The sequence below is a fragment of the Neofelis nebulosa genome, chromosome 4, assembly GCF_028018385.1.
Source record: "Neofelis nebulosa isolate mNeoNeb1 chromosome 4, mNeoNeb1.pri, whole genome shotgun sequence".
Lineage (NCBI taxonomy): Eukaryota > Metazoa > Chordata > Mammalia > Carnivora > Felidae > Neofelis > Neofelis nebulosa.
The window spans coordinates 14,448,600-14,473,478 of NC_080785.1; the positions used below are offsets into that span (position 1 = coordinate 14,448,600).

The window sequence follows — 24,879 nt, forward strand, 5'->3', positions numbered from 1 at the left end:
TAGGCTAGAAGCGATTGCCAGCCAAGTAAACGTGCTGCCCACCAGGATTGGAGATGGAGCCAGACAGTCCCCTGAGGAGCTTGCTTCTGGGCTGAAGATGTTAGGCTCAGGAAGGTCCAGCCTGAGAAAATGTCCAGGAAGATGGGCATGGCTGGAGAGGAGTGTGCCCTCCCCAGGCTTCCTCCCGGGCAGAGGAGAACACAAAATATCATCTGTGTTTCTTGTCAAAGTACGATGCAAGAGAGGTGAGAACAGAGAGGGTCAAAGACAAATGCATCCCTGAAGGGCAACAGAGTGGATGTGTCAGGCTTAGGGGACCAAGACAGCTGGAAGGGCTCAGGACAGAGATCTCTGGGAGGAGACCACCACCTCGCCCTCCCACCCCCTCCCTGGACACATTTCTGGGTTGATGGGTTAAAGCCCCTCCCACAGAACTGCTGTAAGGAGACAAAGGAAAGAGAAGGAGCCCCATGGCTGTAAATGGACCCTGCCCAGTGGCTGCATCTTGTTAGTTCTACCATCCCCTCCCCTCCTGCTCTGGGGCAGCTTTGTGGGGAAGACAGGTCACCAATGTGGTCAGACTGGAGGCATTTGGAGTGTCCCCAGCTTCCATGATGCCTGGTATTCTGCCGGTAGAGACTTAGTCCCTTGGACAAGCAAACACCCGTGAGAGGGGAGAGGGGTAAGATGGCAACTGTGGATGCTGCAGGGACATGGAGAACGTTGGTGCTGTCCTTGGGTCCAGGGCTGGGCCACAGTGCAGCTAACTGCTGTGTGTGTGTATGGAAAGTATCTTAATTACATTTTTAAACCCTTCATGGCCTTCAGACTTGCACGCCCATCTCTCATCACACAGGAGGTGGGGCCTAGGCGTGTCCCCCCCACCCCCCGCCCCCAGGAGAGAGGAAGCCTGAACATCCTCCACCGTTGGCCTTGGGTCTCCTCATTTATGAAACAAGGGCTTGTCTGCACCCAGGTCCCTTGTCATTCTGACCTGCTTGGGCTCCCATGTCATGTTGGCCCCAAAGGCAGCCCGTACTTTTCCTGTTACAAATGGCTCACAGTGTTCTCTCTCTTACCCAATAACTTATGTTTCTATCCAACACGAGTTCCATGCAGACCTGAAGAGGTGGAAAAATAAATAAATAAAGGCCCACAGAGCTGAGGCTGGAAAAGAAGGAAACACAGCAGGCGGGAGCCAGAGGACAGTAACAACAGGCAACCGTTAGGAGCCCTGGAATGTTGCCTCTGGGCCAGGCTCTTGGAAGGGTTTGACCTGTATTCTTTCAGGCTCCTGACAACTCAATCACATAGCTTCTATTATTAGGAAACTAAGAAGCACACAGAGGTTAAGACACTTTGCCAAGCCAGAGGTTAGTGGAAGAGCTGGGACACAGGCAGCCTGGCTCCAGAGAAAATGAGAAGGAAGGAGGAGGAGCTGGCCTCGTTTGGTCGGGGGCGGGGGGGGGAATAGGGTGCAGGGCAGCCATGCCTGTGACCCCACCTACAGAAATCTATAAGGAAAGTCTTTTTTTTTTTTTTTTTTAATTTTTTTACATTTATTTATTTTTGAGAGAGAGCACAAGTGGGGGAGGGGCAGAGAGAGAAGGAGACACAGAATCCGGAGCAGGCTCCAGGCTCCAAGCTGTCAGCACAGAGCCCGATGCGGGGCTCGAACTCACAAACCATGAGATCATGACCTGAGCCTAAGTCAGACACTTAACCGACTGAGCCACCCAGACGCCCCCATAAGGAAAGTCTTTTTAAAAACATGCCATTAAGACCCCTTTTGTGCTTGGCTGTTAGGCTAGAATTGTCTACGGAAGAAGCTGAGACTTCTGTGATTTTCTCCCCAGGCCCTCCCTCTCTTATGGCCTTCATCTGGGGCCTGGAGAGGCAGGTGGGTCCAGATGACCCCCACACTCTCTCCTAGCTCTGAAACTCCCAGCTGCACGGTCAGAGTGCTCTGGGCCTCCTGGGACTGTGCTCCTTTGTGCCTTGCCCTCCCAGTGACCCTGGCCCAGAACCTGCTAAGGGCCCCATTCCTGACCCAGGACTCCCCTCCTCAGGCATCCTGTGCTTTCCAAAGCGTCCCCGGGGATGACCACCTCGTGTGTCCAGCTGTGCCGTGGGGGAGGGATCATCTAATTTCTGCAGGACCTCTCCAGCTCAAGTGCTGCCTGACTCTGTGAACATGCCGATGAGGGAAGGTCAGCACTGCCAGCCCACATCTCCCTGCCCTCGGTAGGCTCTCTCCTCTCCCAGGTTGATCTGTTCAGTAGAAATCACCTGGGAAGCCTGTCCCAGCTACTTGGCGTCTGCGATTCTAATCCTAGACACTTCAGAGCTGGTGTGATGCCGAAATAACTGTGTGCTCATTGAATGCCCCTCTTAACATCACTTGGGCTAAAGACAAATACACACCATGTTGTGGGTTCTCTCCAGGATTCCCAGGCCTCTGACCTAGACTGTGCCCAAAGCTGGGGCCCTCTGCACCTCCTTTTACAGCTTAAACGGTCTACTTCTGGAGGCCTCAGTTTTGGGTTTCTCGGTTGTGACCCCTTCCCTAACAGGCCAGCTAAGCCAGTACAGGGAAGCCTGGCTCACCTGTAAGAAAGTGACATCGCTGGGATGCCTGGCTGACTCAGTCAGTGGAGCATGTGACTCTTGATCATTAGGGTTGTAAGTTCGACCCCCACATTGGGTGTAGAAATTACTTAAAAATAAAATCGTGGGGCGTTTCAGTGGCTCAGTCCATTGAGCGTCCCGACTTGATTTGTCTCAGGTCTTGATTCCAGGGTTGTGGGATCATGCCCCACATCAGGTAGGCTCTGTGCTGAGCTCTGTCTCTTTCCCTCTCCCTCTCTTCCCCTCTCTTTCTCTTTCTCTCTCTCTCTCTCTCTCTCTCTGTCTCTCTCTCTAAAATAAGAAATAAAATAGGGACACCCCAGTGGCTCAGCATTTAAGCGTCCAGCGTCAGCTCAGGTCATGATCTCACGGATCCTGAGTTTGAGCCCTGCATCGGGCTCTGCTGACAGCTCAGAGCCTGGACCCTGCTTCGGATTCTGTGTCTCCCTCTCTCCCCGCCCCTCTCATGCTCCTGCTCTGTCTCAAAAAAGTTTGTTTTAATAAATAATAAATTCTTTTCAAAAAAGAAAAAAGTGACATAGCTAGTGATCAAAGCACAGAAACTCCACCGAAGAACATCACACGTGTGACGCTGCTGCGTGAAAAAGCCAGAAGCCATGTTGTCCTCTCCGTCCTGCTCTGCTTCCCAGCTGTCCCTCCAGGACCAATCTGTGTGCACCTAAAGCTGCCTGATTTACGGGCAAAGAGCCATAAGGAACTGAAGTGTTCTCTGGCCAGGCCATGACAAACTAGGGCTTGGGGGACAGTGGCTGGCTGCAAGTTGTGTGACCTGGGAAGGTGCAGGAAGAGAGCCTCCCGCATAAGCTCCTGTGGCGGGAGGTGGGGTGGGGGGGCTTTCCTCCTCCTCACTGGGCAAAGTACTCCCCCCCCCCCCACCGCTGCGCATGCTCCCATTTCCAGCCCTGTCCAGCCAGACGTTGAAGCAAGCCTCCCGTTCTCCTGATTCCTCCCAAACCTTGTGACACCGCAGAACAGCGCATGAGAGCAGGACATGCCACAAGCTCCGGGAGTGGCCGCGTGGCTTCCCAGGGTGGACGGGGGCCTGCATTAGGCCCGTAGTCATTCCGCCATTCCCTCCCCTGCCACACAGCGTTCTCAGTCTTCATTGCCGGGGAGTCTGCGCACTGCAGGCGGAAATAGCAGGGACTTGTGGCAAATGCTGAATGAGTTATGGAAGAGTTTTAAGTCGAGCCAAAAATCTATCAAACTTAGAATAACATTTTTGCTCCGTTTCATCTTCAGGGTGGACCCTGAGTGTTTCTTAAGGCCCTGTCAAGCCGAAGTTTTGACAGATGGAAAGGAAAGAATGCTGTTGTGATGGCTTGTTCTGTTGTCATAGCAACCCAGCTAAATATTTGCTCATACCCCTTTCTTCATTGCCCCGATGGTAAACATTTTGTTTTTTAGTTTATTAATTTCAATTCCCAAAGTTTTGACTACATCTACAGACCAGGCTGAATAGTGAAGTCAGAGCTGCACATAAACAAATCTGTACAAAAGTTTTAGATGGGACAGATTTTTAACATTTAAGAAATTCACTTTTATCTTTCTGGAGTCCATGAAGGCTAGAAGCCAAGGGACTGTTGGCTGATGATAAGTAGGATCAGGTGGTCAAATCTTGACACATACGGGAGTTTGCGCCTTGCCTTCCACACCTGGGTAACTACACAGATAAGTTCGTAGGTGGCTGTGCATTTTCATCCTTTTGTGTGCTCCTGTCGGTTCATTGTTTCATCGGTTTCTGTAAGCCTAAGTCCTCTGTCCTGCCTAGAACCAGTTGTGCTCAGCAATGCTTACCGTCCGTCTGAGACAAAGTTGGGTTTGTGAGCCTGCCCTCTCTGGGCAATGAGCTTGCCTGAGGCCGACCTGAAGTTTTGGTAGCTGCCCCCTTGGTGGCCTGGCATCCAAAATAGTACTTCATGGGGCACCTGGGTGGCTCAGCCAGTTGAACATCGACTTCGGCTCAGGTCATGATCTCACAGTTTGTGGGTTTGGGCCCCGTGTCGGGCTCTGTGCTGACAGCTCGGAGCCTGGAGCCTGCTTCGGATTGTGTCTCCTGTTCTCTCTGTCTCTCTCAAAAATAAATAAGCTTAAAAAAATTCAAACTACTGCTTCAGGGGGCACCTTGGATGGCTGAAGCTCGAGTCATGATCTCGCAGTTCGTGGGTTCAGGCCCCACATCGGGCTCGTTGCTGTCAGCACAGAGCCCCCTTTGGATCCTCTGTCTCCCTCTCTCTGCCCCTGCCCTACTTGCACTCTCTCCCTCTCAAAAGTAAATAACCACTAAAAAAAAAAAAAGTAGAACAAAACAAAAACAAGATACTATTTCAGAGGTCCTCAGCGTGGCTGACGGAGGTACATACATTTAAATCAGCAAAATTCTATGAAAAATACAGTGCTAGTAACATAACGACATCAGTCTGATTAAATATGAAGGGTCAACTACCTATGTTTGCATATGAACACCAAAGATAACATGCGGAGCCGGATTAAGAGACTAGCATAACCACAAATTGGCTTCTACTCCAAACCCATCTCAGGGTCACATGCTCTCAGGCTTGCTTGCTTTGTGTTACCGCCTTTTTTGGAACTTACTGCCAGGACTCAAGACCTCTCCACTGCTTTTGTCTGTTAGTTCACTGTTGCTGTTCTGTCCTATCTCCGTTAACGAGCCCTAGAATTGTCTTCCGATGACCAGGTGTAGTTCTTTTCAATTTCCAGCTCTTCCCAGTTCCTGGCTTTCTCTCGTAGATTTGTAGTTTGTAAACATTTTGCTGGAAGGAGTTTAGAAATTATCTAGTCCATTTACTTACTTGATAGATGAGGAAGTTCAGGGCTTTTACCTGAGAGCATACGGGGAGTAGCAGACCCAGTTGGCCCAGTTTTCTTGAGGCCCAGCCTATGTTGTTGTTGTTGTTGTTGTTGTTTTTTAATTCAGCTACACGTCACTTCCAGGTTTACAAGTACGGCAATGGAAATATAGCAGCCAGTGCCATCCATCTCCCACTAGGTCTCCCCAGGCACCAGAGCAGACCGAAGTTCGCCTTTCACTCCAGTTCCTGGGAATGATGCACCAGGAGAGATGCCTTGCTTGGGATACTAACAGATGCTGATGGGTCATTCCTGAAATTCCTGGGGAGTCTGTCTAACTCAGGAAACTCATTGTTGACTTTTCTGGCACCATTTTACAGGAGGCTCTGTGCTCTGTTCTTTCTGGTTCCCAGATGAGCTGAAAGGTTGCTGAACATAGTAAGCCCACATTGTGGCACAGGGGCTTGGTCGCACCCCCGTCCAGGAGAACTTGAGCGCGCACAGGCGCATCCCAGTGGCTCTGGGCTAATGCTTCAACCCTCGTGAAGCACTGCCAAGTAGCAAAGCATTCTGGGACCTGGCCCTTCTCCCCTGTGCCCATCTTTAAACCCTGTGGCCCAGCCAGCCTCGCACGTGGGCATCATCTCCCTCCCCTGCTTTTGTACAAATTGATCCCAGATGCAGGCTGGTGTTCCTTTCCTCCACCCCCACGTAACACAAGCCAGCTGGGAGGGCTCTCTTCCTAGGACTTCCTCCAAAAACCCTGCCTCTCCTCCAACCAGCAGGCCGCTCAGGGAGGGCATGTGACGAGCTTGCTTGAAAAGTCATCCTCTGTGTCCCCCAAACCAAAACCTGTTCTTTCCATATTCCTAAGAGACCACCCCCCACCCCCATGGAGACTCACCTTCACGAGTCTGAGAATAAAATGTCATTATGGCTTGCAGCAGAGACCGAGGAAAGCACAAGCGACACTCAGAATAATCCCTTCTTTCCTCCTCTACCACTTATTTTGGGGGAAGAGTTGTCACTGTACTCTTGGCAGAATTTGATCTTTCCTTCCAGTATTTCAAGAGGGGGAGGTGTATTTTTGTCCTTTGGGGCTTTTTTTTTGTTGTTGTTCTGTTTTGTTTTGTTTTTAGCGTGTTGGTGTGGGCTAGCCAGCAAGAGGAATGAGACACTCCTCAGCCCTGCCCACCTGTTGTCGTGAGCACACCGGGCCCCCTTTGCGCCTGCCCGGAGGTGCTAATGATAACCAGGTGCAGAAACATTGGGCTCCAGCTGCAACAGCACATCAGATGATTTGAAAACAAACAGAAACCACTTGTTCGGAGAAACGGCAGTGGCAGCGCCTACCTACATGGCCAACGGGGTACCCGGCTGAGTTGTCATCGTGGGTCCCCTTCAGAATTGAATTCTGGTGACCTTTAGGTCAGTGCATTCCAGCCGCAAGAGTGAATTTGATCTTCCTCAGTAACACGTATCCCCCCCACTGTATGTGTGAGGCTAGCGCTGGCACTGCTTATCGTGTTTCCTAACCGGTTCCAACTGCCTTCCTTGTGCAGCCGGTGTACACTCCCCGCAGCTGAACGGGGGCCTGCCTGACCTCCGGGGGCCTCGCCCACTTAGGGTTCCCCTCGGAGCCACAGGGAGCTCTAGCAGCAGAGAGAAGCGAGCCACCGATCGCGCTTTCTCCTTCCAACCATGAGGCCACAAGAAAGCAAAAGGGCAGAAGGCCTTTTCTTTGACTTGGGAAAAAAAAGTTAAACTGATTTGTTTTTCTATTGCAGTGATTGAGAAAACCACAAAAGGCTTCTCTCTGTGCCTCTTCAGGCCTCCATTCCTCTCTCGGGATCTCTTCACTTCCTCCGGGCCCCGGGCGCCCCACCCTGAATTCAGAGGTCAACCTCAGCCTAGGTTTCTTTAGCTATAGAATTCCAAAGGAGGGACGCCTGGCTGGCTCTGTCGGTGGAGCAAGGGACTCTTGACCTCAGGTTGTGAGTTCAAGCCTCACGTTGGACATAAAGCTTACTTAAAAAAAAAAAAAAAAAATCAAAAGATGAATTCTATCTCTAAGGTGGCTCCAGGTTTAAACTTATGTGATTTTACAACTTCCCTGGGGTCAAAAGTGCTTAAACCACATCTCTAAAATGTGAATGAACTCTTCAGCATGAGCATTGCATTTTTATTTTCCGGTAGCAAGTGGAAAGTGAGAGCCTCAGAGATGGCTGAGGTGGACCCCACCAGACAGCGCCCTCCGTGGGGACCCGCCACTCTCCCTCCAAGTTCTGTTTAGGAGCTCACAACAAATGTGCTGTAAAAAGAGACAGGTTTCATACATGAGGCTTCATTCAGGGAATTCTTTCCTACAGTCTCCTTTAAGGTCCCTCTAGTCCCTTGGGAGTGAAAGCCAACCTCCCGGTAAAAAATGGAACATACCAGAATTCCAGTTGAACCATCTCTGTCCACCTGCCTCCAACCTCCAGTTCTTCAGTCCAAGTCATTGGCTTCAGACCCTTTTTATTACAGACCATGATGAGAAATGCATTTCACGTCCAGACCCAATGCCAATACCACATACATACACACAGATAGTTACACCTGAAACGCATTGCAACACACTGTCTCTTGTCTCTTCTTTCTGTTGTGTGGTTTTTTTTTTTTTTTTAATGTTTATCATTTTTGAGAGAGAGACAGAGCGTGAGCAGGGGAGGGGCAGAGAGAGGGAGACACAGAATCCGAAGCAGGCTCCAGGCTCCTAGCTGTGAGCACAGAGCCTGATGTGGGGCTCAAACTCACCAGCCATGACATCACGACCTGAGCCGAAGTCCAACGCCCAACCAACTGAGCCACCCAGGTGCCCCTTTTTTGTTGTTTTTAATGCTGATCACAACCCACTAAAATTATTTCAGGACCCAATGATGGGCTGCAAAGTATAGTCTGAAAAAATCCACTCTACACCTAACTATCCTCCTTTATTTTTTAACGTTCTTCTCGTTTTCTTGGCTGTGTTCTCGCAACTATAGTACGTGAGCAGATCACCTTTGTAGACTGGTCACACACAGAGTAGTCCTAAAACTAAAGAAATTTAGAACAGAGTAAATTAAACACATTCGTGATCAAGAAAATTAAACACAAATGGTGTGCAACTCACTGAAAGTATAAACATTCCTGGTATCTCAGAGAAAGTGATGCCTTAGGAAAATGCTTCTCTGCTTTGAGAGAAGATTCTTTGGAAGACAGAAGTCACCCCAAGCCACTGGCTGACTGATTGCTGTTATTCTCCTTCGTATAAGTCCTGACTTAATTATTCTGGGTCACTGTTACTCAAGAGGGTATTACATACTTTGTATGTACCTCACTCTTACAAAGAAGGTATTATAGTGATAAGGAAATCTTGGGGTGGCATCTTTCTCATTTTGGGGGTGATAATTTGGAAGAAGAGACTAGGACCACATATCAGGGCAACATGGGGGTTCCATGCTACTAAGAAGCATTTCATGACCCCAGTGAGTGTTCAGAGAGTGATGGTTTGCGAAGACAGAGAACAGGAAGGTCAGAGGGCTCATGCTGATAAATGAACAAGATTCAACATTACTCTGGTTCAAGGGGCCCCGAGTGCAGATGGGATGGAAAAGAGGGCTGGTATGTATTTTAAGGATGTTCAGGGAGTGCCACATTCATAGGAACTCCGTTAGAAAGTGATTTTTTTTTTTTTTGCTATTTTTTTATTGTAGTAAACCATAGATAACAGAAGGTTTACTTTTCAAGTACACAGGTCAGTGGCAGCAAGTATATTCACAGTGTTTGCAACCATCAACACTGCCCATTTCCAGAGGCAACAACTGCCTGTTCTCCCTCCCCCAGCCCCTGGTAACCTCTGTTCTATTCTGTCCCTGTGAATTTGCCTATTCTGAGTCCCTCATGTAAGTGGAATCATCCGGTATTTGTCTTTTTCTGTCTGGGTATTTCACTTGCTAGCCAATATCTTTTCTCCTTAAGGAAGCCAAAGTTAAGTGATTCCACTCAAATGGGCTTGGGAAAGTCTTATGACCATGACATTACATACCTCATTCTGTTGCACTTTGCAGATACTGTGTTTTTTTACAAGTTGAAGGTTTGTGGCAACCTGCTTCAAGCAAGTTTATCAGCACCACTTTTCCACCAGCGTTTGCTTGCTTTGTGTCTCTGTGTGACACTTTGGTAATATCTCACAATATTTTTCATTATCATTATATTTGTTATGGTCATCTGTGATTGGTGATTTATGACTCACTGGAAGCTCAGATGATGGTTAGCATTTTTTAGCAACAAACTTTTTTAATTGAAATCTATACACTTTATAGACATAATACTATTGCACATTTGCATACTGTATACTATGAACATAATTTTTATATGCACCGGAAAACAAAAAAAAATCATTTGACTCCCTGTCCCAAACATATTTGCTTGATTGTGGGGGTGTGGAACAGAACCCACAGTATCTCCAAGGTATGCATGCCTTTATAGGCGCCTGACATCCCTGGGAACCCAGTAAGGAGACATTCATCTATCCAGGACTCTGCTTCCTAAACAGAACTCAGCTGAAAACTGGGGCAAACATTAAAAAGGTGGCCTAACAAATCAAATGCTGGTTATAGGGCTTGTGGCCTGAGAAGGATGCTATATACTCCAGGGAGAACCCATGGGCCCTCGCTATTATTCTATTCTTACATTACACATATTTCTAACAAGCTTCTGACGTTTTGAATCCCATGGCATACTAGGATGTGAACAGAGAGGGTCTGACCCCAGCAGGCTCACCAGCAACAAGAAACTGCCCAGAAGAAGGGAAAGTCAGCTCTTGCCCACCCTGGGAGGCTGCCAGGCATCACCATCTGTGGCACAGTGGGGCTGATATTCCAGATGACAGCCCGGGGTAATCCACCCATTCATCCAGCAGACCAGGCATGAACTCAAGCTCCACACAGAGCACTGGGGACGGTGATCAGTGGAGCTCAGGGCTTGCCGATAAAGGCTACACCATGATCATTATTCTTTAAGAGAGAATGTTGTGTTTTTTTGTTAAGTTTTAAATTCTGGGTAAGGGGTAACTGACTGCATATGAGTTTCTTGCTTACAAGGAGAGCCTCACAGTTGACGGTTGCCATGTAAATGCCAGAGGAGCCACCCTGTTTACCCTGATGGCACCTAGGTATTCGTGCTTGGCTGAGCGAATGTGCCGAAGGGAACGAAGAAGCAGCTAGTGTTAGAATATAAAAGTGTCTTCAGTAAGAGAAATCAATGAGCATCCATGAGAAAAGAGGCTTTCGTTGTTTTGGAAGGATATGGGGAAGAGGGGTGAAAGTGAATGATGTGGTCAAGATCTTACAAGAATGTAGCTCAAGGGGCGCCTGGGTGGCTCAGTAGGTTCAGTGTCCAACTTCAGCTCAGGTCATGATCTCAGGGCTCATGGATTCGAGCTCCGCGTTGGGCTCTGTGCTGACAGCTCAGAGCCTGGAGCCTGCTTCAGATTCTTTGTCTCCCTCTCTCTCTCTGTCCCTCCCTGCTCATGCTCTGTCTCTCAAAAATAAACATTTAAAAAATAATAAAATATAAAAGAATGTAGCTTGCATGTGAAGGGACACTAGCAAAAGTTAGCTGAGGCATTCAATCTGTCCTTCTGGCTGTGTGTCCAAGCCTCACACAGGCTCCACGTGCCTGATATACTCTGCGTTAGGACTGTGTTACGTGATGTACCTGCTTACACACGTGACGCCCTTTCTGACCGACACGACTTCGGGGAGGAGTGCCCACATTTGTCTCCAGCCTCCTCCATGGCGGCCGCCCACCCTCTGAGCCTGAGCAGGCCGTGTCTGGAGCTTTCCCTGAATCTGCACCTTCTCCCCTTCTCTCCCCTCCACTGCAGCACGCTGTCCAAGTGCGGCCATGCAATGGTGGCCGCCATCTACCCGTTCACCTGGCAGCACACCTACATCCCCGTGCTGCCCCCCACCATGATCGACATCGTGTGCTCACCAACCCCCTTCCTCATCGGGCTGCTCACCAGCTCGCTGCCACTGCTCAGGGAGCTGCCGCTGGAAGAGGTGAGCTCTGGGGGCATCGCTGTTCCCTCCCGAGGGTGCCCGAGGTAGAGGGGAGGTGTTGGCTAAGGCACTGTAGGCACGCAGGGAATGGGGGACCCCATGGCTTTGTCTGTTAGATCCACGCCCCCCACTCCAGTCCGCCTCAGTGGACCCTCAGTAGCCGCAAGTTCAGTTCTCTCCTCTAAATGAACCTACCGGCCTGAGAAGGGCAGACATCTACAACTTAACCACATGTTAAAACGTTTCATCCAGAAGTAGCCATCTACCCTAACCTCCCCTCCCTTGCACTCCCCAAGACTGGGAGGTGGGCAGGGAGCACACAAGAGCTAACTGGAATTTATATTTGGACTAATAACAAAGTTGACAGATTGTGCGAACAGGTCCTTTTTCATATCAGTTAAAGAGACAACAACCAAAATGTTTTTAATCATCCAGTTCTGGGTTTTCAGGCTTGCACCCAAGCAGGGAACGTCCTACCTGGCATTTCTGTGGGTATTTAGCCCCAGTTCCTTCCTCTAAATAATCAATCACTGTCCTGTGTCCTGAGCTCCCAGCACTCAGGGAACCAGAGGGGCCTAACTGATACTACTCACTTCCAAACCCCCGGGGGAACGCCTGTCCCTGAAATTCACCCCGGGGCCCCAGACGTGGCTCTTCTAATTGCCCAGGTAGCCTGAAGCCCCATTAAGTATTCACCAGCACACGCAGCTCTTCGGGTGTAAGTTTCTGAACTGCAAGGAGCTTGTCTGGGTACTGTGTGATCCCTGAAATGGCTCAGTTCAACCCCAGAAAGAGGAATGGGAGGGCTCCCTCAGCTCCTGGGCACAGTCTCTGGGATGATTAGAGCCTGTGTTTCCAGCTGTTGGTGAGAACATGGTGGCCATGCAGGCCCATGCTCTTCATCATAGCCAGTGTGGCCCATGCCGAGGCCCAAGTGAGGGCCTCACACCCCGGGTCACGTAAGCAGAGGCCAGCATTTTCCTGACCTGTGCTCTAGGCGCCTCACTTGCCTCACGCAACACCTGGCCCACCTGGCCCGGGTCCCAGTCCCCAGTCCCTGTTTACGGAGACAAGGGGAAGGTGCCTACCCTAAAAGCTTTGACTGATGAAAGCCCAGCACCTGCAGCTTGATTTATTCTCCAGCTGGATCCACTCCTCTGGGTTTCTCTCTTCTTGTCCCATTCAGAGAAAGGACAAGGCCACCTGGGTAGCTGAGAGGAGAGAGCGAACTGGGAGTGGGGGGTGGCAGCGTCGAATGGAATGGAAGCAAGGGGGGGCCTGGGGGGCCTGTAGCATCTTTTGCCCACCCCAGTAACCTGCACACTAAAAATCTGTCCCAAAGGCTCTGCCTTAGCCAGCGTGGGAACGGGACAGGGAGTCCAATCTGTGGCATACACATGTCCCAGCTGTGGTTTCAGTGTTGAAAGCATGCGATTTTGGAAAGCCTTTCCCCACCCCCTACCTCCCCTCTTCATCACTTGTGGCTACAGTGGCAACGTCGGGAAACCACAAATGGGCCACTCTATCCCCCACCCCAGCTGCTTGTCGGGATGCCAAGAAGGAAGAAGGCTAAGAGTCTGTCACTACATCCCAGAAGCCCTGGTGACAGTAATCGTCCCTTTTCTTCATCTTGCAGGTCCTTGTGGTTGACCTGGTCAACAATCGGTTCCTCAGACAGGTGAGTAAAAAGGCTGGCTTCAGCGTGCTGCTCTGTTTTCACCTCTCTGTTGTTTGGGACACAATTTTCCAGGTCTGGAAAGGCTCCTTGGTGGGCCTGGGATTGCACAATAGGCCGGCAGGCTTGAGTGATCCCTAGCCGGGCTGTACTGAGAACAGGACAGAAGGCAGGGGTCAAAGGGGAAGGGTTTGGGAATGGATTGAGTCCCATTTGTTGTGTTAGAAAATTATTTTCTAACAGTTAGAAGCTTTGTATAGGTTATAACTATAGACGGGGCGCCTGGGTGACTCAGTCGGTTAAACATTGGACTCTTGATTTTGGCTCAGGCCATGATCTCAAAGTTCGTGAGTTCAAGCCCCACATCAGGCTCTGCGCTGACAACAGAGAGGCTGCTTGGGATTCTTTCTCACCCCTTCTGTCTCTGCCCCTCCCCTGCTCATGCTATCTCTGTCTCTCTCAAAATAAATAAAATAAACTTGAAAAAAAAAAAAAGAATATCTTAAAAAACAAAAGGAAAGAGAAAGAAAAAAACACAGTTGACCCTTAAACAACACAAGGGTTAGAAGTGTCCCTGCATAGTTGACAATCTGTGTATAATAACTTTTGACTTAACCAAAGACTTCATTACCGATAGCCTACTGATGGCCAAAAGCCTTACTGATAGGATAAACAGTTGATTAATACATATTTTCTTTGTTATATGTCTTATACATCAGATACTTGGAATAAAGTAAGCTAGAGAGGGGCGCCTGGGCGGCTCAGTCGGTTAAGCGTCCGACTTCGGCTCAGGACATGATCTCACGGTCCGAGAGTTTGAGCCCCGCGTTGGGCTCTGTGCTGACAGCTCAGAGCCTGGAGCCTGTTTCAGATTCTGTGTCTCCCTCTCTCTCCGCCCCTCCCCCGTTCATGCTCTGTCTCTCTCTGTCTCAAAAATAAATAAACGTTAAAAAAAAAAAAAATTAAAAAAAAAAGTAAGCTAGAGAAAAAAAGAGAAAGTATTACCAAGAAAATCATAAGGAAGAGAAAATACCTTTACAGGACTGTACTGGATTTATTGAAAAAGAAGTTGCCTGTAAGTGGACCTACAGAGTTCAAACCTGAGTTGTTCAAAGGTCAACTGTGTGTGTGTATACGTGTGTGTGTGTGTGTGTGTGTGTGTGTGCACGCGCACCTCTAAAAGAGATGGAAAGGAAAACTCACCAAAACATGGATACTAACTGTTTGGGGTAGGAGACTGAAAAGGAGGCAGAGTGTGAGAGATCTTAAATTGTTTTAATACTTTCATTTGTTTTCTATAATGATCATAAACTGCTCTCATTATCAGAGAAAATAATACACATTTATTTTCTTGTTACCACTCGCCTAAGAGAGCTAACTCCTATCAGATCTTGCAAAGAATCACGGTAGTAAGGTTTTCCAGGCATTCTGTTGGATTGCTTTTAAACTTGGACGTGGCCATACTGCTGACAAGTTCTGTCATGTTAATGTGGTTTGTTCGGTTTTTTTAATCATTACTTTTGTCTGCTTGCCCTTCCCAAGGCCCTCCTGCTCTGAGGTCAGATCATAAAGCCAACTTCGGATCACACTGGTCATCTGTCCTGACCACAGCTCCCTTATTAGCACTGGCCATCCTGCAGGGTGGGGGCAGCGGGGAACATTTGTTGAGTATCTACTAGGTGCCAAGGACTTTGTATTGTACTTAATTTCCCCCCAGCTTTATTGAGATATTACTGACATATACCAGTTTACAATGATGATTTGATGCATGTACATACTATGAAATGATTATCACAATAAGATTAGTTAACACTTCTATCCTCTCACATAATTATCCTTTGTGTGTGTGTGATGACATTTAAGACCTAGTAACAACTCTCAAGTATAAAGTGGAGTGCTGTTGTTAACTGTAGTTACCATGCCATGCATTGGATTTCCCCGGAACTTATCTTACAACCTGAAGATTATACCCATTTCCCCCATACCCTGGCTGCTGGCAACCACCATTCTACTAGAAATCTGTGAGTTCGGCTTTTTTAGATTTCACATAGAAGGGAGAACATACAGGATTTGTCTTTGTCTGACTACTTTCACTAAGCATAATGCCCTCAAGGTCAATCCATGTTGTCACAAAGGCAAGATTTCCTGCTTTTTTATAACTGACTAATATTCCATTATGTGTGTGTGTGTGTGTGTGTGTGTGTGTACATTCCATTGTGTGTATGTATATATATGTGTGTTGTATGTGTGTGTATATTCTTTGTTATCTATTATTTTATTTTTTTTAATTTTTTTAATTTTTTTTTTTTTGTTTATTTTTGAGACAGAGAGAGACACAGCATGAACGGGGGAGGGGCCGAGAGAGAGGGAGACACAGAATCGGAAGCAGGCTCCAGGCTCTGAGCCATCAGCCCAGAGACCGACGCGGGGTCGAACTTGCGGACCGCGAGATCGTGACCTGAGCTGAAGTCCGACGCTTAACTGACTGAGCCACCCAGGCGCCCCTTAATGTTTATTTTTTGAGAGAGACAGAGACAGAATGAGAGTGGGTTAGGGGCAGAGAGAGAGGGAGGCACAGAATCCGAAGCAGGCTCCAGGCTCTGAGCTACCAGCACAGAGCCCGACGCGGGGCTCGAACTCACGGACAGTGATATCATGGCCCGAGCCGAGGTCAGACGCTTAACCGACTGAACCGCCCACGCGCCCCTATCTATTATTTTCTTTATTCACTCATCCATGAATGAACACTTAGGTTGTTCCCATGTCTTGGCCTTTGTGAATAATGCTGCAGTGAGCATGGAGGTGCAGATACCTCTTCAAGATAGTGATTGCATTTCCTTTAGCTATATACCCAGAAGTGGGATTACTGAATCAGAGGGTAGTCCTATCGTTAACTTTTTGAGGAACCTCCGTTCTGTTTCCCGTAGCCGCTGCACTAATTGACGCTCGCACCAACGGTGCACAAGTATACGACTGTCGTTCATCATTTCTTTCACTGTGCAGAAGCTCTTTAGTGCAATGTGGCCCTTTTTTTATTTTTGCTTTTGTCACTGTGCTTTTAGGTGTCATAACCTAAAAAAATCATGCCAAGACCAATGTCAAGGAGCTTTTTCCATTTATTTCCAATAGTTTTACAGTTTCAGGTCTTATCTTTAAATCTTTAATCCATTTCATGTTGATTTTTGTGAGTGGTGTAAGATAGGGGACAATTTTTTGCCTTTGCATGTGAATTTCCCGGCACCATTTGTTGAAGAGACCGTCATTCTTTGAATTGAATTCTTTTGTTTTTTTAAGTTTTTTTTAAATTGATTTTTGAGAGGAAGCGTGAGTGGAGGAGGGGCAGAGAGAGAGGCAAAGAGAGAGAATCCCAAGCAGGCTCCACACTGTCAGTGCCATAGCCCAATGTGGGTCTCAAACCCACAAACCACGAGATCATGACCTGAGCCAGTCAGATACTTAACTGACTGAGCCACCCAGATGCCCCTCCTCATTGAATTCTTAGCTCCCTTGCCAAATATTAGTTGAGCATAAATGCGTGGGTTTATTTCTAGGCTCTTGTATCTGATCCATTGGTTTATGTGTCTCTTTTCATGCCAGTACCATACTGTTTTGATAACTATAGCTTTGTAAGAAAATTTGAAATCAGGAATTGTGATGCCTCCAGCTTTATTCTTCTTTCTTAGGATTGCTTTGGCTATTCATTATCTTTTGTGGTTCCATGTGAAATTTAGGATGGCTGTTTTTATTTCTATAAAAAATGCCATTGCAATTTTGATAGGGATTGCACTGAGTCTATAGATGGCTTTGGGTAATATGGACATTTTAACAATATCGATTTTTCTTTTTTTTTTAATTTTTTTAATTTTTTTTTTTAACGTTTATTTATTTTTGAGACAGAGAGAGACAGAGCATGAACGGGGGAGGGGTGGAGAGAGAGGGAGACACAGAATCTGAAACAGGCTCCAGGCTCTGAGCCGTCAGCACAGAGTCCGACACGGGGCTCAAACTCGCAGACCCCGAGATCATGACCTGAGCCGAAGTCGGCCGCTTAACCGACTGAGCCACCCAGGTGCCCCAACATTGATTTTCCTAATCCATAAACACAGAATATCTTTTCATTTATTTACATCTTTGTCAAATTCTTTCATCAATGTCTTCTATATGCATTTAATCTTCACAATGGGGAAGATATGGATTGCTAGCCCATTTTACAAGTGGGGAAACCGAGGCTCATATCGCTTGTAAAAAGTGGAATAGAGATTCAGACCTCAGATCTCTGTCTCTAAGTCATATTCCTTCCGCTAAACCAAAAACCGTGCCAGGATGGCCCTGCGGTGTATCCAGCATGACCTGCTGGCCAGGATGCAGCTATCCACCCCAGAAGCCCTGGGGCAATGGCCCACCTGCTTTTTCTGCTTTACAGATGGATGACGAGGACTCCATTCTCCCCAGGAAGCTGCAGGTAGCCCTGGAGCACATTCTGGAGCAGAGGAATGACCTGGCTAGTGACCAGGACGAAGGGCCCCCGGACTGCAAGCGTGGTAAGTGCCCAGCCACCTCCCAGACTGCACCTTGCTCTTCCGTCATTACAGTCCGGGAGCAAATGGGCAAGTGACTGTCCCTTCCACGTGGCCGGCCGGAGAGGCAGGCCCGGAGAGAAAGTGGGTGTGTAATCCCTTTATCTGGATCTCATTCTAACACTGAATCGTGAGACGATTTTTCCCGCCTCCTCCGTTTGGGCCCTAAAATCCCTGATGACAAGGGGACACGAAATGACTTCATCACCTTGGGTAACCTGTGTCTCGGGGGCTCTGTGTCAACCCTGCCCTCACCGGCCCCTCCGCACTGTGCTCAGGCCCGGAGTCCAGCCCCTTGAACGAGGTGGTGTCAGAAGCCTTTGTCCGCTTCTTCGTGGAGATCGTGGGTCACTACTCCTTGTTCCTGACGGCGGGCGAGCGCGAGGAGAGGACCCTGCAGCGAGAGGCCTTCCGCAAAGCCGTCTCCTCCAAGAGCCTCCGCCGTTTCCTGGAGGTTTTCATGGAGACCCAGACCTTTCGGGGCTTCATCCAAGAGCGGGAACTGCGCCGGCAGGATGCCAGAGGTGAGGAGGCACCTTCCACGTGGGGGCCCAGGCAGCTAGGGACGCCCTGGCCCCGGGGGCAGATGAGTAAAAAAGAAGGTCATGGAGCCAGCACCCTGGTGGGACCAGTGCGGCTGCCTGCTCTGGAGAACGCCCCTTCTTGCCACCTCGGAGCTGAGCCAGCTGCCCCAGTGTCCTGCCTGTCTTCTCGGGCCATCTCTGTCCCCTCTCACAGCCTCTCCCAGAACCACAGTCCAGGTTCTGGTGGCAAGTTCTCCTTCTGTTCTATCTTTCCAACTTGACGAAACCCTTGAGAACACTCTCTCCTGTCTCTCTGTGGCCCCTCGTCTCCTTTTCCTCAGGCCTCTCCTCCTCCCTTCTGCCCTTCTTTCCTCCATCTCCACTGGGCATGGCAGGAGCCAGCTGGGACGGGACGGGACGGGGGAAGACAGGAAGGCCGAGGCCTCCACTTTGTGTGAGGGCCTCCTGATGCTTAGCCAGATTGACCACACAGGAGGGAGGACAGCAGTGGCCCTCCCAGCATGGGGGTCATCTCGCCACAGAGGCCACCCATTCCCCTCCTGCACTCTCTCTCCTCCCTCTTCCTGTCCCCTTTGGCTGGGTTCCATCGTATTTCCAGGGCTGGAGGAGGCAAAGTATGTGAAGGAGGATCAGATCACTCCCCTCTCTTTCTTACATCATCTTAAGCCCTTTCGGGAATCGAAAAGCTAGAAATGTGGGTAAAGATGGTCACTGATGGGATTAGACTGGGGTCGGTGGAGAGACGCTTACCACCCAGGTGCAGTGAGTAGGGAGGGCAGGGGGGTCCTGGGAGAGCCTCGGCCTGGGCCTTGCTGTCCTCTGGTGCTGTGATGGCAGAGACTAGGCTAAGGAACCAAAGCCCCACATTCCTGGAGCTCTTTGCAAAGTAGCGATGGAGGCTGGCCACACTTCAGGTATTCTGATGAGTGGTAACTGAAGAGACAAAAGGAAATTGATTAAAGTATGAGTCACACTGCCCATGATAGGATTCCTTTAAAGAGAAGCTCTGCTTTACCAGCATATCTGTCTACAGATCACTATTTGATAGAAAGGTCGAGAGACACAAAAGCTTAAAAGTAGCATGGAAGGCAGCCTCTATCCAGGGAAGACTGATGAGAAAAGAAGACAGAATGGCTGAGGCTCCCGCCCTGGCCTCACACCTACGAGGTGCTGTGTCTGGCCCTGCTGAGCTGATAGATGGCTGATGGATTCCCAGGAAGCCAACCACTTGGCCAGCGTTCCTTGTATGGGAGGCTGCAGGAGTCCTGAAAGCCAGGGCCGTCTGGTTCATCCTCCAAACCGCATGCCTGGCACGGTATAGACACTGGGAAGGTGTTTGCTGAATAAAAATAGGATTTCACATATGGGCTAGCTTTCTAGCCTCCCAAAGACACTTACTGCACAAGGTTGGGCAATTATAAGGGCAATAAAAACCCTTAGAAACCTTACGATTCAGAGCATGTTTATAGGAGCCGCTCATCTCAGAAGGAAGGTTTTTTTATGGCAGTAAGGAAATGGGTATGTTTAGAAGAGAGGGAAAGAGAAGGGACTAAAATGGCTGGGATTTCTTTTGCCAACAGGTCTGTTTGAGGTCCGAGCCCAGGAGTACCTGGAAACACTCCCCAGTGGAGAACACAGTGGCGTCAATAGGTTCCTGAAGGGACTTGGTAAGGCCCAGCTGTCAGTCCCCAGCACCAGCCTCTGGTCCTTGGAGTCTCAGCCAGTTGCCTCCCCTGGGGTGGGTCCTAAATAATGCTGAGCTGTGCTTCCGCACCAGCATTGTAACCTCCTGTTCTAATCTGGCCCCAGAATATAAACAGAGGAAGCTAAGGACCCCTCCTGCTTTACAGCCCCCTGGGCTGTCTTGCTATCTTCCTTCGCTGTTATCTCCCATGGTCTTTTTTTTTTTTTTTTTTTTTTTTAACTTATATAGTTAGAGAGAGAGAGAGAGAGAGAGAGAGAGCAGGCTTGTGTGTGAGGGAGAGAGAATCCCAAGCAGGCTCCACACCCTTAGTACAGAGCCCAATGCGGGGCTCGAACCCACAAACTAAGAGATCATGACCTGTGCTGAAATCAAGAGCTGGAAGCTTAACCAACTGAGCCACCCAGGTGCCCCCTTTTTGTTCCCCCTTTTTTACTGCCACACTCTCAAATCTTCTGGGGAATTGAGTTTAGGAAGTGCGAAGGGAACCAGAGAAGGGTGTGTGGCAGGAAAGGCCTGGACTAGCCTCCAAGTGGCCCTGAAAAGTGGAAACATAAGAATTATAAGGACCTTGGGGCGCCTGGCTGACTCAGTCAGTGGAGCGTGCAACTCTTGAGCTCAGGGTTATGAGTTTGAGCCCTATGTTGGGTGTAGAGATTACTTTAAAAAATAAATAAAAATTAAAAGGAAAATAAAAGAATCGTAAGGACTTTGGTTGAATTGCACTGACAAGGCACAGGAGGAGCTACACGTGGCCATACTGTGCCTGCCCCGACCCACCGGGCCGCCGCTGGGAGTCTTCTCCATCCTTGGCTCCTCAAGGACACGGCACATTCAGTGCTTCCTGTGTCACCAGTGCAGGAGCAAAGCCTCCTTTCCGGCTCTGAAGCTCTTCCTTTCAAAACTCCCACCTCTGGGGAAGATCCCTTTTCGTCACGGAAGGACACACAGAGAGGCTTCAGAGGTGACACCGGAGGCCACACTTGTCCACACCGCGTCTGGGATGAAAAGAGCAGGATTTCACTTTTGTCCGCCTGGTGAAATGTTCTCGTTTTCTTTTCTTTTCTTTTTTTTTTAGGCAATAAAATGAAGTTTCTCCACAAGAAATAACCTTCGGCTCGTCCTCAAGGGGAAACTTCCTCCTAGTGCAAGCACATTTTTAAAAAAAACAGTCCTAGTGGCCTTTCTGAAACGCTGGGTCCTGGTTGTCCCACGTGCGGGGTGAAGGCCAGGATGGTTTCCGGCTGCCGCACAGCCTCCCCAGGACCCAGGGCCCAAGAGCCGTGCAGCAGGTGCTGCTTCTCCAGAACAGCGCTGTGAAGGGGACCTGAGACCAGGCATGTCACCGACATTCAGATGTATTGTTTGGGTTGTTGGGTTTGGGACTTTTTATATTTTTAACCTTAGGTATTAAAAGAAAGAAAAGTGTTTGGGTTTTCTTTTTATTATGCCAGGGCTAGGAAGAGTCTCTTCTGCCCTGTGCCATCTTGCCCTGGTTCATCCTGCCTGGCAGCTGGGCTCTGAAGCCAAGAGGAGGGAGGAGGAGGAGGGCAGGAGCAGTGACCAGGGACTTAGAAACAAGGTGCTCCTCTGGCAGAGGCGGGGACAGATGCAGGTGTCAGGGGAGGAGGGCTGTGGCGATGCCTACCACGCTCCTGCTCACAAGTGGGGAGGGGGGTGGGGGACACCTTTCCTCTCCCCGAAAGGATTGGCCTGTGTGTGGAATGAGGTCATATCGGGGCTGTAGGAACAGTTGCCTCCTGGGATGAGCTGCACTTGAGGCCAGCCAGTGATGCCACCTGGTGGCCAAGGTCATTTGTTGTACAACCCAGTCGTCTCGTCCCAAAAGGACCTGACTCCTCTGGATGGCCTTCTTCTCTCTTCAAAGCCGTAGCATCACTCACTGCCCAAGCAGTCCATGACTTTTAGAGGCACGCACAAGAAGGAAATCTCCTGCTAAGGTCTGTTAAGGAAATGTTCTTGGGGTCCTTAAAACACGGAAGCCACAGCTTTGACCCTATTCCCATTTATATCGTAGGAAACGTTCCCATCTCGTTGTAGGGACCCAAATCGGCATAAGTGAAATAGTACATGTGAAGGAAAAATGGAGGGGCTTGTGGTGTTGATGTTAACAAGAGGGGCATCCAGACTTTGGGGTTAGCTTCCTCAGACCTGTGATCCAGCGAGGAGGCTTACTCCTCTGGACCAGAAGCAGGGAGGTGTGGAAGAGGCTGCACCCCAAGTGCCATCCTGCAAGGGCTTCAGGGGGGACGCAGGAAAAGAATGGTGGGCAGCACAGGCAAGTTCTCAAGCAGGCCTCAGGCCCGCCACCACAGCATATCCCGCTGGTGGATCCCCTCCGGACGGCACCAGCAGTCTGAACTCTGTAATGGCCCAAGGACCTGTGCCACTTGGCAGAGGTTCTCACCTTTAGGGAGTTGGGAGCAAGGAGTCTTCTAAGGGAAAAAAAAAAAGAACAAGAAGGAAAATGAAGAAGAGGTTGACCTGTCATTCTCCATTAAAGGTTCTTAACTGGAGTCATGAATGACCCCCTCCCACCTGCAGGTTGTATCCAAGCTTTGGTATGTCCATTTGTTTTTTAGGAGAGAGGATCCATGGTTTATATCAGATTCTCAAAGGGGTCCAAGACCCCCCAAAATGGTAGGAACCAGTCTATACATCACAGTTAACCTGGGTAGGTATGTGTGTTGGGGTTGGGGGGCGGGGGAGACTGACTAGGCGTCTCTTGAGTCTTGGGGGCTCAGGAATTTGTACCTAACAAGCTCCTCAGATTAGTTTATTTTATTAATACCAATATTCTACCCAGAGATGATCTCTTTTAATATTTTGGAATATACCTTCTTTTCTAACTTATTTCATATTATATTGTTTACTTAACACCTCCAGGTGAATAAATACACATCTTTGTCAACATTTCTTATGATTGTGTAACACTCTATTTTATAGATGTACTAAAAGTTATTTTACCAATCCTCTACCTTTCTGCATGCAGGATATTTCCAGTTTTTAATATCCTAAAGAGCATTGAGAAAAGCATCATTGTATAAGTATCTCAGTACTTTGCCTTATTTTCATTTTCATTTTCATTTTTGCTTGAAGTAAAATATACATAACAGAAAAGTTCTCCGATCGTGAGTATACGGCATAACAAACCTTTGCAAATGACCACATCCGTGTAACCATCACTCAGGTCAAGAAGAGAACATCATCAGACCCTGGAGAACCCTCCTACCCGCCTTCCCAGCGTTCCTCCGGTCCAACTCTGCTTATATTCAAACTAAATCAACTGAAAAGTTGTCTACAATTTGCAAAGTGGGAAATTAGGCTGGGGAGGGTCAGAGGCAAGATAAACAAAGCAGAATTGTAATCCCAGCTCACAGCTTAGGGCAGACTGTGGGTGGACAACACTGTTCGGGTTCAGAAACCAAGTGTGGCTGGAAGACCTGGGTGGGCTAGACCAGATGACCGCCACTCAGCCTATGTGTCGTGCCTCACACGGAGCATCTGTCCAAGAACCAAGTCCTCTAATGCCAAGAAAAAGCATACATTTTAACGAAGAATGTGTATGTGTTTACAAGCACTCCGTTATTGCATTTCAGTTCACATGGTCCATTTCCCCCAGGCAGTGGGGATAATCCTTCTGCCTCCTTGATCCTTGACAGCCTCCTTCATACCCGCCCCATTTCTCCCCCCACCCCACTTTTTATTATATTGGGATGAAATTCACAGAACATAAAATTAATCATTTTTTTCTTTTTTCAAGTTTATTTATTTTGAGAGAGAGAATGAACAAGGAGGGGCAGACAGAAAAGGGGACAGAGGATCTGAAGTAGGCTCTGTGCTGAGAGCAGAGAGCCTGATGTGGGGCTCTCACTCAGGAACCATGAGATCATGACCTGAGCCAAAGTCAGTTGTTTAACCCACTGAGCCACCCAGATGCCCCTAAAATTAATCATTTTGAAGTGAAAAATTCACTGCCATTTGGCACACTCATAACATTAGCAACAACCAAAACCATTTTCATCATCAAAAAATTAAACATTTAAACACTAAACAGTTACTCCCATTCCCTCCTCCCCCCTGCCCCTGGCAACCATGAATCTTCTTGCTTTGTCTATGGATTTATCTATTCTGGATATTCTGGATATTCTGGATATTATAAACAGGATCACATCATGTCACCTGTGTCTGGTTGCTTTCACTTAGTATAATGTTTTCAAGGTTCATCCAGGCTCTAGCACGGGTGAGAACTTCATTCCTTTTTATGGCTGAATGATATTCATTGTATGGATAGACCACATTCTGTTTATTCATTCTTCCATCAACGGACACTGGCTTTATTGCCACCTCTTGGCTATTGTGACTAGTACAGCTACAAATGTGTGTGCATGTATTTATTTAAATACCAGTTTTCAATTTCTTTGAGTAGATACACCTAGGAGTGGGATTGCGGGTCATATAGAAATTTCTACATTTAGATTTAGACGGGGGCACCTGGCTGGTTCGCTTGGCAGAACCTGAGACTCTTGATCTTGGGGTTGTGAGTTCAAGCCCCACATTGGGTGTAGAGATTGTATATTAAAAAAATTTTTGGAGGAACCACCAAACTATTTTCCACAGTGGCTACATTGGTTTTCATTCCCACCCCCAATGTGTGAGGGCATCCCCCCACCTTTCAATGTTCCATTTCTTTCTTCAGACAGGTTCCAGCTTGCTTAGCTATCCCCATCACCTTCCAGCCATACCTCTCAGAGAGGACCCCATGTTTCTTGGGGTGGGGGGGGGGGAGTTGGCACCCTCTGCATCAGAATCA

The 24,879-nt window shown here is 48.5% G+C and overlaps 1 protein-coding gene across 4 annotated transcripts in view; it reads left to right on the plus strand.

Moving 5' to 3' along the window:
• The window catches only part of DENND2A (DENN domain containing 2A), a 103,312-nt gene extending 80,333 nt beyond the window's left edge, over nt 1-22,979 (plus strand). For all 4 annotated transcript variants that reach the window (XM_058724085.1, XM_058724084.1, XM_058724086.1 and 1 more), the window contains 6 exons: nt 11,369-11,546; nt 13,183-13,224; nt 17,645-17,762; nt 18,077-18,322; nt 19,924-20,010; nt 21,124-22,979. In XM_058724085.1, the coding sequence (XP_058580068.1) occupies nt 11,369-11,546; nt 13,183-13,224; nt 17,645-17,762; nt 18,077-18,322; nt 19,924-20,010; nt 21,124-21,155 (703 nt within the window). In that variant the 3' untranslated portion in view covers nt 21,156-22,979. The remainder of the gene's footprint in view (nt 1-11,368; nt 11,547-13,182; nt 13,225-17,644; nt 17,763-18,076; nt 18,323-19,923; nt 20,011-21,123) is intronic.
• The last annotated feature ends 1,900 nt before the right edge of the window (nt 22,980-24,879 follow it).